Genomic DNA, 11,796 nt, shown 5'->3' with positions numbered 1-11,796 from the left:
TTCCTGTGCCCTGATTGACTGACTCTCATCACAGCAAAGCCTGTCTTGCTTTGTTTAACCGGGTCAAGTTGCGGAGCAGTTTGCTTACTCGTTCAATGAGACGTCCATGAAGATGAGGGGAAGACCTTCGCTAATCTTGGCTGACATTGGCGGCTTGGCAAGCAGAAAAGCTCCACAGTTAAAGTGCAAAAACAGAGAGACTTTCTATGACATCCAAGTTGCTATTATCTCCCCTCAGAAAAATGAAATATATTTATTTATTCCGTAATTATTGATTCCTTGAGATAAAGCAGAAGTTACAGTGTAAAAATTGGTTTCACCCATTTATCTAGAAAGTTTTTTTTTTCCTGTGAGATCTAAAATGAAAATATTCTTTAATAAATGAAAAAAGTGTATTTCTATCCCAATAATATCCTCAAAGACTGTGATGTAGAACCCACGAGCATATGTGTAATTGTTTCCACGCTGGTCCTGCAGAGCGTTTATTCATTCCTGTACTGGAGCCAAAAAAATATGAAAAGGCACACACACAGACACACACAAACGCACGCTGTTGCGTTGTCAGATAACCCCCTCTAGTGCCGAGCGTGTTGCACAGATGCGCACAGTCCCTCTGTGTTGGCCCCCGCTTCAGCTGCTGTTCCGCTGCATCCCATCATTTCTCTATTCCCAGTCCCAATCTCTCTGCTTCTGCTGCTGCTGCGGACTGGCTTCCAGCTCACAGTGCGCTCCACACCGCCGTGCCAAAACTCCTGCTTCCAATCCCAGAGACTGTCACAATTGTGTGCTGCGCACGGACGGAGACGCACCAGAATGCGTTTAGTTGTGCTTTTGGCGGTGTCGGGAACTGAAAGTCCGCGCGAAATTGGCAAAGTTGTCAGGAGGAAAGTGTCTCCCGCCTCGAGAGGACATTAGATCCGACTTTGGGCACCTTGTCCAGCAAGCTCTGACTGCATGCGTGCCGGAGGGTGCCGCGCCGCCACCAGGTGAAGGATGACGCTTCCCCTGAGCCGTCGCTCGGCCGCTGTCCGCAACCAGGATCAAATGTGAGGAGCGGGACGCGCGGATCTGTGCTCCTGAGACGATTTCTCCTAACAAACCAGCTCCTTTCGGCTATACTAAAAAAGTACTCCACTCTAAAGCGCCGATAAATGCTGCAGCAGACATGACTTTTGGGAGCAGATGGGTTTTTATTTCTCTCGTTGTTGGAATGTCCCTCACTCGCCACAGCCTCTGCAACCAAGGTAAGACCACCATCCAGAAGATCTGGAGGTCTCTCCAAAGCTCCGAAAGAATGTTTAGGGTATTTAATGCTTCTATATGGAGGTTTGTTTACTTTTAACGGTGCGTAATTTAGCGCATTTTTGTACTTTTATCATATTTCTAAAATAAAAAAAAGTTACTGGTGTTCCTAAATAAAGATCCGCATGGAAAACTGAAATTTGAACATTTCAATTGAACAATATGAGCCTTTTCATTTAATTTTCTGTTTGTAAAAATGGGTGAGAGTTTATTTTATTTTAATTTTCATCAACAAGGGGCAAAAAAAGTAAGTGGGGGGGGGGGGGGGGTATTAATGAAATTTTAAAAAGTCGTGAATTTATAGAAACTCAGCTTTTCTAATTAAATGTGCGGCTTTCTTTAGAGACAGCCGGAAGATTGAATCATTAAGTGGGTGACAGAGGGTGTCTGCTTGAGTGTGAGCAGAGAGGCGCTTCTTTTTCTTTTTTTCTCACCTGCTGATTTCAAACTGAATTTAATGTATTCACCGAGACGCAGCAGAAAGATGCTCTCACCTTTGTACCTCAAGCAAAGAGCTCCTGCGTGCGTCCCGCGCTCCTGTTCCCCTTAAGCACCCACACGCATGCACGCACCAAAATAGTCCTATTGATTGTGTGTGGAGGGATCTGACCCTCAGGTTATATTTTATTGTTCTCCCTGTGTGTTCAATAGAAACCCCCTGCTCTCTCGGACACCTACTCTTACAGCCTCACTGTGTGTTTTTCTCTGTCGCAACGTGAATGATTGAACTCCTGTCTGCTTTCAGCTGCACTTTATTGACTGGTTAGGGACCTCTGTCACTGTCCCACACACACACAGATGGAGCCCATAGACTTGATCAGAGTTAAACACATTTTTTTTCTGAGCATATTTGGTTCATTTGCATTGATTGACATAAATATATTTTTGGAGACAAATATGTTGTAAAATAAAAAAAAATAAAAATCCAAGCTGGATTGTTTTTTACCCAACTCTGAGGTAAAAAGGGGCTTTTTGGGGGGTTGTTAAAAAAATAAAATGGAAAACAAAAACTACAACAATAATTTGGTAGAATTGGCTAAAATAAAGTCACAAATAAAACAATGATGAAAACTCCATACAGTCGTTTTTATCAGATGCAGCTCAGGCGGACACAATGGTGGAGTCAGGGAGTGGCAGAATCAGAGTCTTTAATATAAGTTCAGGAGGCCATCCAAAAGAGGACTGAATCAGGAACAAATTGCTCTATGAACTCTGGAGAGATTAAGGCTGGATTGCTCACAGGGAAAGAAAGACAATCTGGCACTGGCTTGAGAAAAGAGCACTGCTTATATAGGGAAGACAATGAGGCACAGGTGGAGCACATTAGGGAGGAAGCAGATCACACAGCAGGAACTGGAAATGAAGACAGAAAAGACAGCCTTCAAAATAAAACAGGAAGTGACAGCCAGAGGGCTAACTAATCCTGACAGTACCCCCCCTCCCATGGCCGACCCCGTGCGGCCCAGACCCGTGAGAGGCGTGGAAATCCCGGATGAGCCGGGGGTCCATGATATGGCGGGAGGGAACCCAGGACCGTTCCTCAGGCCCATAGCCCTCCCAGTCCACCAAGTACTGGCAACCTCGGCCCCGACGCCGTACCGCCAGCAGGCGGCGGACAGTATATACAGGGCCTCCATCAAGTATCCTGGGGGGCGGAGGTGGTGCAGAGGGTGGAACCAGGGGGCTTTCCTTTACCGGTTTGATGCGGCTAACATGGAAGGTGGGATGAATCCGAGAAGACCTGGGTAAGCGGAGTCTGACAGCAGAGCGATTAATTATCTTCGATACTGGAAATGGTCCAATAAATCTCGGAGCCAGCTTACGACACTGCACTTTCAGCGGGAGGTCCCGGGATGAAAGCCACACCTTCTGCCCAGGCGAGTAAACCGGAGCCGGACGACGGCGGCGGTCTGCAGACTTTTTGTATGAGTGTGACGATTTCAACAGGGCTGCCCTCGCTCTGATCCACATGCCTTTACAACGACGCACCATAGCTGCCGCTGAAGGAACCGCAACCTCCTTTTCCAAGCTCTGAAACAGAGGAGGTTGGTAACCAAAAACCACCTGAAAGGGCGTCAGGCCAGTGGAGGCAGAGGGTAACGTGTTGTGGGCGTATTCCACCCAGGGAAGAGATCTGGACCAGGACGAGGAATTCTGCCCAGACAAGCATCGCAGTCCCGTTTCCAGATCCTGATTCACTCGCTCTGTCTGGCCGTTGCTTTGGGGGTGGTAACCTGAGGTCAGGTTCGGCTCAGCACCTATCAGGACACAAAACGCCCTCCAGAATTGGGCAACAAATTGTGGGCCCCGGTCAGACAGAATGCTCTGAGGAAATCCAAAGTCTTTAAACAGATGGGTGGTGAGGAGTTCAGCAGTCTGTTTGGCAGTTGGAAGCTTGGGCAGGGCAAAAAATTTGGTCATTTTGGAGAATCTGTCAACCACTGTAAGAACCACAGTGTTACCTTGAGATTCAGGTAATCCGGTGACAAAATCCACAGAGATCTCTGACCAGGGACGCTGAGGAATAGGCAGGGGTTGAAGGAGTCCAGCTGGAGGGGCATTTGAGGATTTCTGTTGGGCACAGACAGAACATGCAGACACAAACTCGGACACATCTTTTTTCATATCTGGCCACCAGAACCTCTCTGTTACACGAAACAAGGTCCGTTTCACCCCTGGGTGACACGATAACAGGGAGGAGTGCCCCCACTGTAGTACTTCACTTCTCAACTCCGGAGGAACAAACAGCCGATTAGGGGGCAATGCTGCAGGACTGGCGATGGATCTGTTGGCAGACCTTACTTTGGATTCAATGCTCCATGTGAATGCTCCCAGAACTCTTTCAGGAGCCAAGATGACGGACTCATCCACAGGCAGGTCAGCAGAGGAATACATCCGCGACAGAGAATCCGGTTTTATGTTTTTGGATCCAGGTCTGTATGAAAGTATATAGTTGAATCTGGAGAAAAAGAAAGCCCACCTTGCTTGCCGGGGATTCAGACGTTTAGCTGTCCTTATGAATTCCAAATTCTTGTGATCGGTCCAGATAAGAACCGGATGGACTGCGCCCTCTAGCCAGTGCCTCCATTCTTCCAGTGCGACTTTGACTGCCAAGAGTTCGCGGTCCCCCACAGCATAGTTCCTTTCTGCAGAAGACAGCTTGCGAGAAAGGAAAGCACAAGGGTGAATTTTTCCGTCCTCACCCGACCTCTGGGAGAGGACAGCTCCTACACCAATATCGGAGGCATCCACTTCCACGATGAACTGTTTAGCTGGGTCCGGCAAGGTGAGGACGGGAGCTGTAGTGAAGGATGACTTTAAACGTTGGAAGGCGGCGTCAGCCGATGCAGACCACTGGAAAGTAGTTTTAGAAGAGGTTAGCGCATGAAGGGGAGCAGCCACCGAGCTAAAACCCTTGATGAACTTCCTATAGAAGTTTGCAAAGCCCAAGAATCGTTGGAGATCTTTCCTGGTGGTAGGGGTGGGCCACTTCAGCACACTATCCACCTTGGATGGGTCCATGGTCAGAGACCCCTGAGAAATGATGTAACCCAAGAAACTGACCTGGTCCTTATGGAACTCACACTTTTCCGCCTTCACATAGAGGTTGTTGTCAAGTAGTCGTGTGAGGACTTCTCTTACTGTGGAGACGTGTTCGTCCAGGCTGGGGGAAAAAACCAAGATATCGTCCAGATACACAAAAACCTTTTTATTCAACAGATCCCGGAGAACATCATTCACTAGAGATTGAAATACGGCGGGGGCATTTGTGAGGCCAAACGGCATGACCAGGTACTCATAATGTCCGATGGGGGTGTTGAAGGCCGTCTTCCACTCATCCCCCTCCCGTATTCTGATCAGGTGATAGGCATTCCGCAGGTCAAGTTTTGTGAATATTTTAGCACCCTGCAGAATGTCAAAGGCAGAGGAGACAAGGGGAAGAGGGTACCTGTTTTTGATGGTTATGTCATTTAGTTGAGTGTAATCTATACAAGGTCTCAGGGTCTTGTCCTTTTTCTCAACAAAAAAGAATCCTGCACCAGCAGGGGAAGAGGACGGCCGGATCAGCCCCGCCCGTAGCGAGGTCTTGATGTATTCTTCCATGGCAAGACGCTCAGGGATTGACAGGGAGAACAGCCGGCCTTTAGGAATGGGTGCCCCTGGGAGGAGGTCAATGGCGCAATCACCGTCTCTGTGGGGAGGTAAAGAGGTGGCATAACATTTATTAAACACATCCTTTAAGTCATGGTAGCACGAGGAACGCCTTCCAGGTCTGGAGTGTCGTCAGGATTTAGGTTAGGGGACACAGGAAAACAGTCATTAAAGCAGCTTTTCCCCCAGGACTTCACAGTTCCCATGGACCAGTCTATGTGAGGGTTGTGCCTGAGAAGCCACGGGAACCCTAATATCAGAGGATGAGCTGCTGAGCGAAACAGGTGAAAGGTTATCAGTTCTGAATGTCCGTCAGGAAATGACAGAGTCACGGGAGGGGTCTTGTGCGTGATGTAGCAAAGCAATCTGCCGTCCAGTGCAGTGGCTGTGAGAGGTACTGACATCTCAACTTCCTTTATGTGTAGTTTGGAAGCTAGCTCATAGCTCATCAAGTTGGTGTCTGCTCCGGAATCTAGCAGCGCACCCTGAGCGGATGTGGAGGTGTCAGTGGTGAGCGTGACCTGCGTTAATTGTCTGGGTACAGAGATCCTGGACTGGGTTGCACTCACCATGACGGAGGAGGTGTTGGTGGAAACAGCTCCCCTGATAGGGCAGTTGGCGATCAGGTGTCCCAGCTGAGCACAGTAGAGGCAGCGACCCTCGCTGAAACGCCGTTGGCGTTCTGCTGGAGTTAGGCGGGTGTGACCCACTTGCATGGGTTCAACAGCATCAGGAGGTGGAACAGCCCCTGAGCATGATGGTTGAAGTTCAGGGGCGTAGGGCAAACTTGGAGGTCTGGAGAGAGGGGCAGATAATCTCCCACGTTGACGCTCTTGTAAACGTTGATCTATTCTGGACGCCAGCGAAACCAGAGCATCCAGCTCTGGGGGGAGGTCGAGAGGAGCGAGATGGTCCTTTAAACGCTCCGACAATCCGGTGTAGAAGGCATCCACTAGCGCCGGCTGGTTCCATCCACTATCAGCAGATAGGGTTCTGAACTCAATGGCATAATCCATTACTGATCTTCTACCTTGTTTTATGTTCACAAGAGCTTTGGCAGCCTCTCTTCCAGGGACAGCTGAATGGAAAATCTGTCTGAAGGTCTCTAGGAATAAAGGCAGCGAGTTGCACACAGCGCTGCGCCGGCTCCATTCCGATGTGGCCCACGCCTTGGCTCGTCCGGACAGGTAGGATACGATGTAGGCGATTTTGGCTCTGTCTGAAGGAAAAGCGTGGGACTGGAACTCAAAATGGAGCTCACACTGCGTGAGAAAAGAGCGACAGTCTCCTGAGTCCCCGGAAAAGCGCTCTGGACTGGATAGTCTGACAGGGCGGGGCTCGGAAGGTCCAGGGGGCGTAGTAGCTGTCTCAGAGGGAGCAGAGGGAGTCACAGAGGAAGAACACTCCGAAACGGTCCGATTCTGGAGCGCCGTGGTTACGTCAGAGAGCTGCGTTGAGAGTGATGACATGGCAGTGGCAAAATCATGGCGAAGCTGTGCGAGCTGTTGGTCCTGCTGGGTTATTCTCTGACCTTGTGTTCCAAGCGCTGCAAGGAGACGTTCTGACTCCGATGTATCCATGTTTTGGCCAGATTGTACTATCAGATGCAGCTCAGGCGGACACAATGGTGGAGTCAGGGAGTGGCAGAATCAGAGTCTTTAATATAAGTTCAGGAGGCCATCCAAAAGAGGACTGAATCAGGAACAAATTGCTCTATGAACTCTGGAGAGATTAAGGCTGGATTGCTCACAGGGAAAGAAAGACAATCTGGCACTGGCTTGAGAAAAGAGCACTGCTTATATAGGGAAGACAATGAGGCACAGGTGGAGCACATTAGGGAGGAAGCAGATCACACAGCAGGAACTGGAAATGAAGACAGAAAAGACAGCCTTCAAAATAAAACAGGAAGTGACAGCCAGAGGGCTAACTAATCCTGACAGTTTTCTGAGGATCAATTGATAAACCCATGTTTTTTTTCTATTGTTGCAAAGTTTTGGTTTACTCTGTAAGATCCACATCTGTGCGTTTTACAGTATACAACTTTAGCGATTGGGGAATTCACGGACAAAATGATAGCAATATCAGCTATTAGCTGAACTATAAAAAACAATCACTTTCTATTTTCCTTCTTGCCTGTGAACCTCCTCTCCCAAAATCAAATCTCTCACATGAACCCAGCTGGCGGTTATTAACAATGTTCCACTAACTCGCTACTGGCACCATGCGGGTCTATTTCCCACCTCAGTGGATCTTCTTTTAGAATCTTAGACTCACTTTTTGCCAATTTGTTCTCCCCCGTGATGTCAGAGGTAAAATTTACTAGACACATCCACTTTTACAAAACTTTCTCCATCTGAGTTTAGGAGTATTTAGTAAACATGACTTCGCTGAAGCTTTTGCTGCCTGGGCTTTCCACACGCTCCAGGATCATGCATGTGAAAAGTAAAAGTGTGCTTTGAAATGAAATGGGAAAACCCTGCAAAAAGATGAAGTGATCTCAAAATGAATAGAATCTTCCTCAAAGGGCTGTACATATTAAAATATAACGTCCTTGTTTCTTTCTAAAATTGATTAAGCAGAAAAAAAAGTATAGCTAAAAGTATGTCCCTACAGAATAAAAAAAATCGTTTGGAAGTTTGAATTTAATCAATTTAAAACCCCCATTGAACTTTGGATGGTGGTAATATCTCTGTAATTTGTGTCTATCGAGCTGTGAAAAACATGCATTTTTGCCTTATTTTATTTTTTTCGCTTGGTGGTCTTGTAAAAAATACATACAAAAAATATGACTATAAAGCAAACTAAACTAAGTTTAGTTTGGAAGAAATTGTATCAGTGCAAAACAACATAAAAAATGTCATCTTTTTGATTTTACCACAGTAAACAGTGGCGGTTCTACCCTGAATTACTCCCCGGGCGAGACCCTCCCCAGGCGCCCCCCCCCCCCCCCAATAGTCACAACAGAACTTTGTTTGTCTTTGTCAACTGACATGTTTTATTGTCATTGAAATTAAGAAGTGGATATCAAAGATGTCAGAATTCTGAACAGCATTATAATAGTTATCAGAACACAAAAAATAAAAGACCATAAGCATGGCAAAAATACAGTTAGCTAAGAAAATATCGAATCAAACTCAATATTAAATAAATAATATAAAATAAATATTTTAAAAACATTTATGAATTGGAAATTTAAATTGTCATGTTCTATATCGATCTCTACTTCAGAGAAGAAAAATTAGCTCATGTTTTCCGTCTTCAATCCTTTGATTGGAACATTTTTAGTTATGACCTGTTACATTATGTTTAGTCCCCATAGAGTTGCAGTAAATGGTAAATATTCATTTTTAAAACTACCTACAGATTTATGGAAATTCTATTGGCTAAAAATATAACCCCACATTTGTAAAACAAATAAAAAATAAACTTCATATGCAGGCTCAAAATTAACCCCTAAATCCCCAGTTAAATGTCAAAAAAACATTGGGAAAACGTTTAGGCTGCCACAAACGATTATTAAATTTAAGACCAATCTCAAATTATTTGCCCCATTAGCATCTTATGGCAGCAGCAGCAGCATGCTGTGTAACCATCACAGCTTTTAACATTATGAACTAGTATACAACAGCAAAACACAAGCAGCAGAGCAGACAGACACATGAATCATAACTAATGTTACAAGTTAAGGCAGAGCAAATTTTTAAGAATAAAATCTAAAAAATAAATAAAAATGACGCTATTTGCAACATTTGAGCCTACTTCAGTGTTGGTCATCGACCAAAATAAAGTTTTCATCGGCAACGTTGTTGTAGGGCATGTAGCATTAGAATTTAGAAAAAACATCTATCAAGCTGTGAGGAATTACCGTTTTCTTTATCTCTTTTCTCCTCTTCTTCTTTTCTTTTCTTTCTAAATTGGGCACCAGATGGCTTTGACCTTTTTTTCTCCATATTTTAGATGTTTTTGGCGTTTGTTTGGCATAAAGGTACTAACGTCACGAAGAAGGCATCAAGTCCATCGACTGAACCAACTGTCACCTTAGTGACAGCATTGTTTTGTGTTGCCATTTTTTCATTTGGGCATTTCACACAAAATTAACCCAAAAAAGCAGAATATATTTTTTATACCTTTATTAAAATGTTGGTTATAGAATGTCACCTTATGACTGACTTATAAAAAGGTTTTATAAAGTAGATTCAAACCCCCGCCCTTGTCCCCACATAGCCACTTAATTTGGAAGCGTCCCACAATTGAACTGATTCCCCGCAGGTCCCCCCCCCCCCCCCTTTCTTCACACATTTCCAGCAGGAGCGCGTGCAGCTACAGCCAGGGGCGCTGATTCGCTACATGACGGCGCAGTCGCAGTTTTTACTTTTATTTTTTTCATCAAGCCCGCGACCGTCGCCTCCCCTGAAAGATGAGTCAGTCAGGTTTTGCGCATGCGCAAACGCGGCGGCGCTCCGTGCTCAAACCGCGCCCCCTCCCTTCTCCTTCTTCACACACATTTGTGTCTACTTCTCAAAGACAGGAGAGCGCAGCTGCGGGGCGAGGGCGGCGGCGCGGCCAGGTTCAGGCTGTTACAAACTCACAAACTGTGACATAAGTAAACCAATAGTGGTGCATATAATATTTTACAAGGGCTGAGCCGCCGGTGCCGCCCCCCTTCAGTTTTCCGCCCCAGGCCACCGCCCGGACGGCCCGTGCCTAGAACCGCTACTGACAGTAAAATTGTTTTTTATATATATTTTTATGGGTGTCTCAATATTAGAATATTCCTCTGTAGTAATACTCCCAAGTTCAAGTTAAAAATATCTTCTTTTTTTCTTTTCTTTTAAACCTAAGATTTTATTTTCTTAACAATCTTTGTCGGTTTCTTGCTAAATCTGATTTCTGTTTCTTTAAAGTCAGTGATGGCGGTGCGGGTCAAGCAGCAACTGCAAAGCTCCGCTCAGATGGAGGCCCTGTTTCAGAAATCCGCTTTCTTTATACTGGTGAGGCGTGTTTCCACAAACTGCAGCTTCCTCCCATAATTCAAGCTGCTTTATTTAAAGATTTATTTTTCTATTTAAGCTCATGATAGTTTGTTTCAGTAGTTTTCTTGGTTTTTGTCCATTTTTCAAGTTTAGTGTTTTCCCGATCTGAGTCACACCAGGTTTGAGTTGCTAATTATCTACAACTGTCTTCATTTAAGTTAATTATTCTCAGTGTATTTCAGTGTCCTTGAGTCTCAGCACTGGTAATCTGCTTTTGTCCCCCTTTTTCCGTGTTGTTGTGCTCTGTGGTTGTGGGCTTGAGTTTATTTATTTAAGCTCTTGCTGTAAGTCTAGCCTCCTGACTCTTAAGTCCTGCACAACTAGTTCCAGACAGTCTCAACAGATTTTGAAAAAAATTGAAGAACACAAAAGCAAAGTTATGTCAGCAGATTTTTTATTTATTTATTATTATATATATATTTGGGAATGGGAATCACACAGAGTTCACACACTGCGTGACTAGCCGAGTCGGTCAACGTGAACTGAATGAGGAGGATGTCTGTCTGACAACATCATGTAGGTGTTTTTCTCCCCTAATTCCATTAGATTTGCTTTGTTTCTGTTTTTTTCTTTTGCTTCTCAATTTTGCCATGTATTTTACCCATCACCTTTTCTTTATCTATTGATTTTTATTTTTTTTTTGGCCTTTGGCAGCTCCTCTGTTTGTAATTTTGTGAAAAACTAGGTCGCATTTTCCAACTGTGACCTTGTTAAAAATATCCAAGCATGTTAGAGTGCCTGAGTTTGGGATGGGCCTGTTTCCCTCCAAATACAGAACCGCGGGTAAAAGTGAAAGCTGTTAAAACCTTGTACTGTTTCAACAGTTTTATTGTTTCCTGTACAAAACTTCACATTTTTCAGAATGTTTCTTTTGGAGCTTAGTTTAATTATTTGCTGTGTTAGATTTTTATATGTATTTGAAGAGCTGCAAAGTAAATGGTTTTTCTTTACAGTCAGAAGAGCATTACAAGCACACAGCAGCACTAGATTCAATTGAAATGTGATTATCTGTGTAAAGAAATCCCCAAACTATTAAATAACTAAATTGATGAAATGCTTTGTCATCTTCCCAGCTTCCTAATACTTTATCATTGATCATTTTTCCAGACCAAATAAAGGACAAAAGCTTTGTTTTTTTATGATTACTATACTTTTTTTTTTACTATACTCCTCTACACTCATTTGATTTTTATAATGAAAAATGTTGCTGATGAGGACTTTTGGTATAAAAGATGGTTTCTAGTTGGGCTACACAGTGGTATAGTGCTCAGCACTCTATCCTCACACTGATAAGGTTTTGGTTCAAATC

General features: G+C 44.7%; 1 protein-coding gene across 2 annotated transcripts in view; it reads left to right on the top strand.

The window, feature by feature from the left end:
• The first annotated feature begins 604 nt into the window (after positions 1 to 604).
• The window catches only part of LOC101161682 (ephrin type-A receptor 6), a 203,896-nt gene continuing 192,704 nt past the window's right edge, over positions 605 to 11,796 (top strand). The window contains exons 1-2 of one of the 2 annotated variants that reach the window (XM_078939863.1): positions 605 to 1,244; positions 10,359 to 10,445. In XM_078939863.1, the coding sequence (XP_078795989.1) occupies positions 1,166 to 1,244; positions 10,359 to 10,445 (166 nt within the window). In that variant the 5' untranslated portion in view covers positions 605 to 1,165. The remainder of the gene's footprint in view (positions 1,245 to 10,358; positions 10,446 to 11,796) is intronic. The other variant, XM_023951152.2, reaches the window with a different exon arrangement.

This window comes from Oryzias latipes, chromosome 21, assembly GCF_053564925.1.
Source record: "Oryzias latipes strain Hd-rR chromosome 21, Olatipes_Hd-rR_3.1".
Classification (NCBI taxonomy): domain Eukaryota; kingdom Metazoa; phylum Chordata; class Actinopteri; order Beloniformes; family Adrianichthyidae; genus Oryzias; species Oryzias latipes.
Note: the sequence above shows the minus strand (reverse complement) of the source record. Positions and strands in the feature narration are given on the sequence as shown.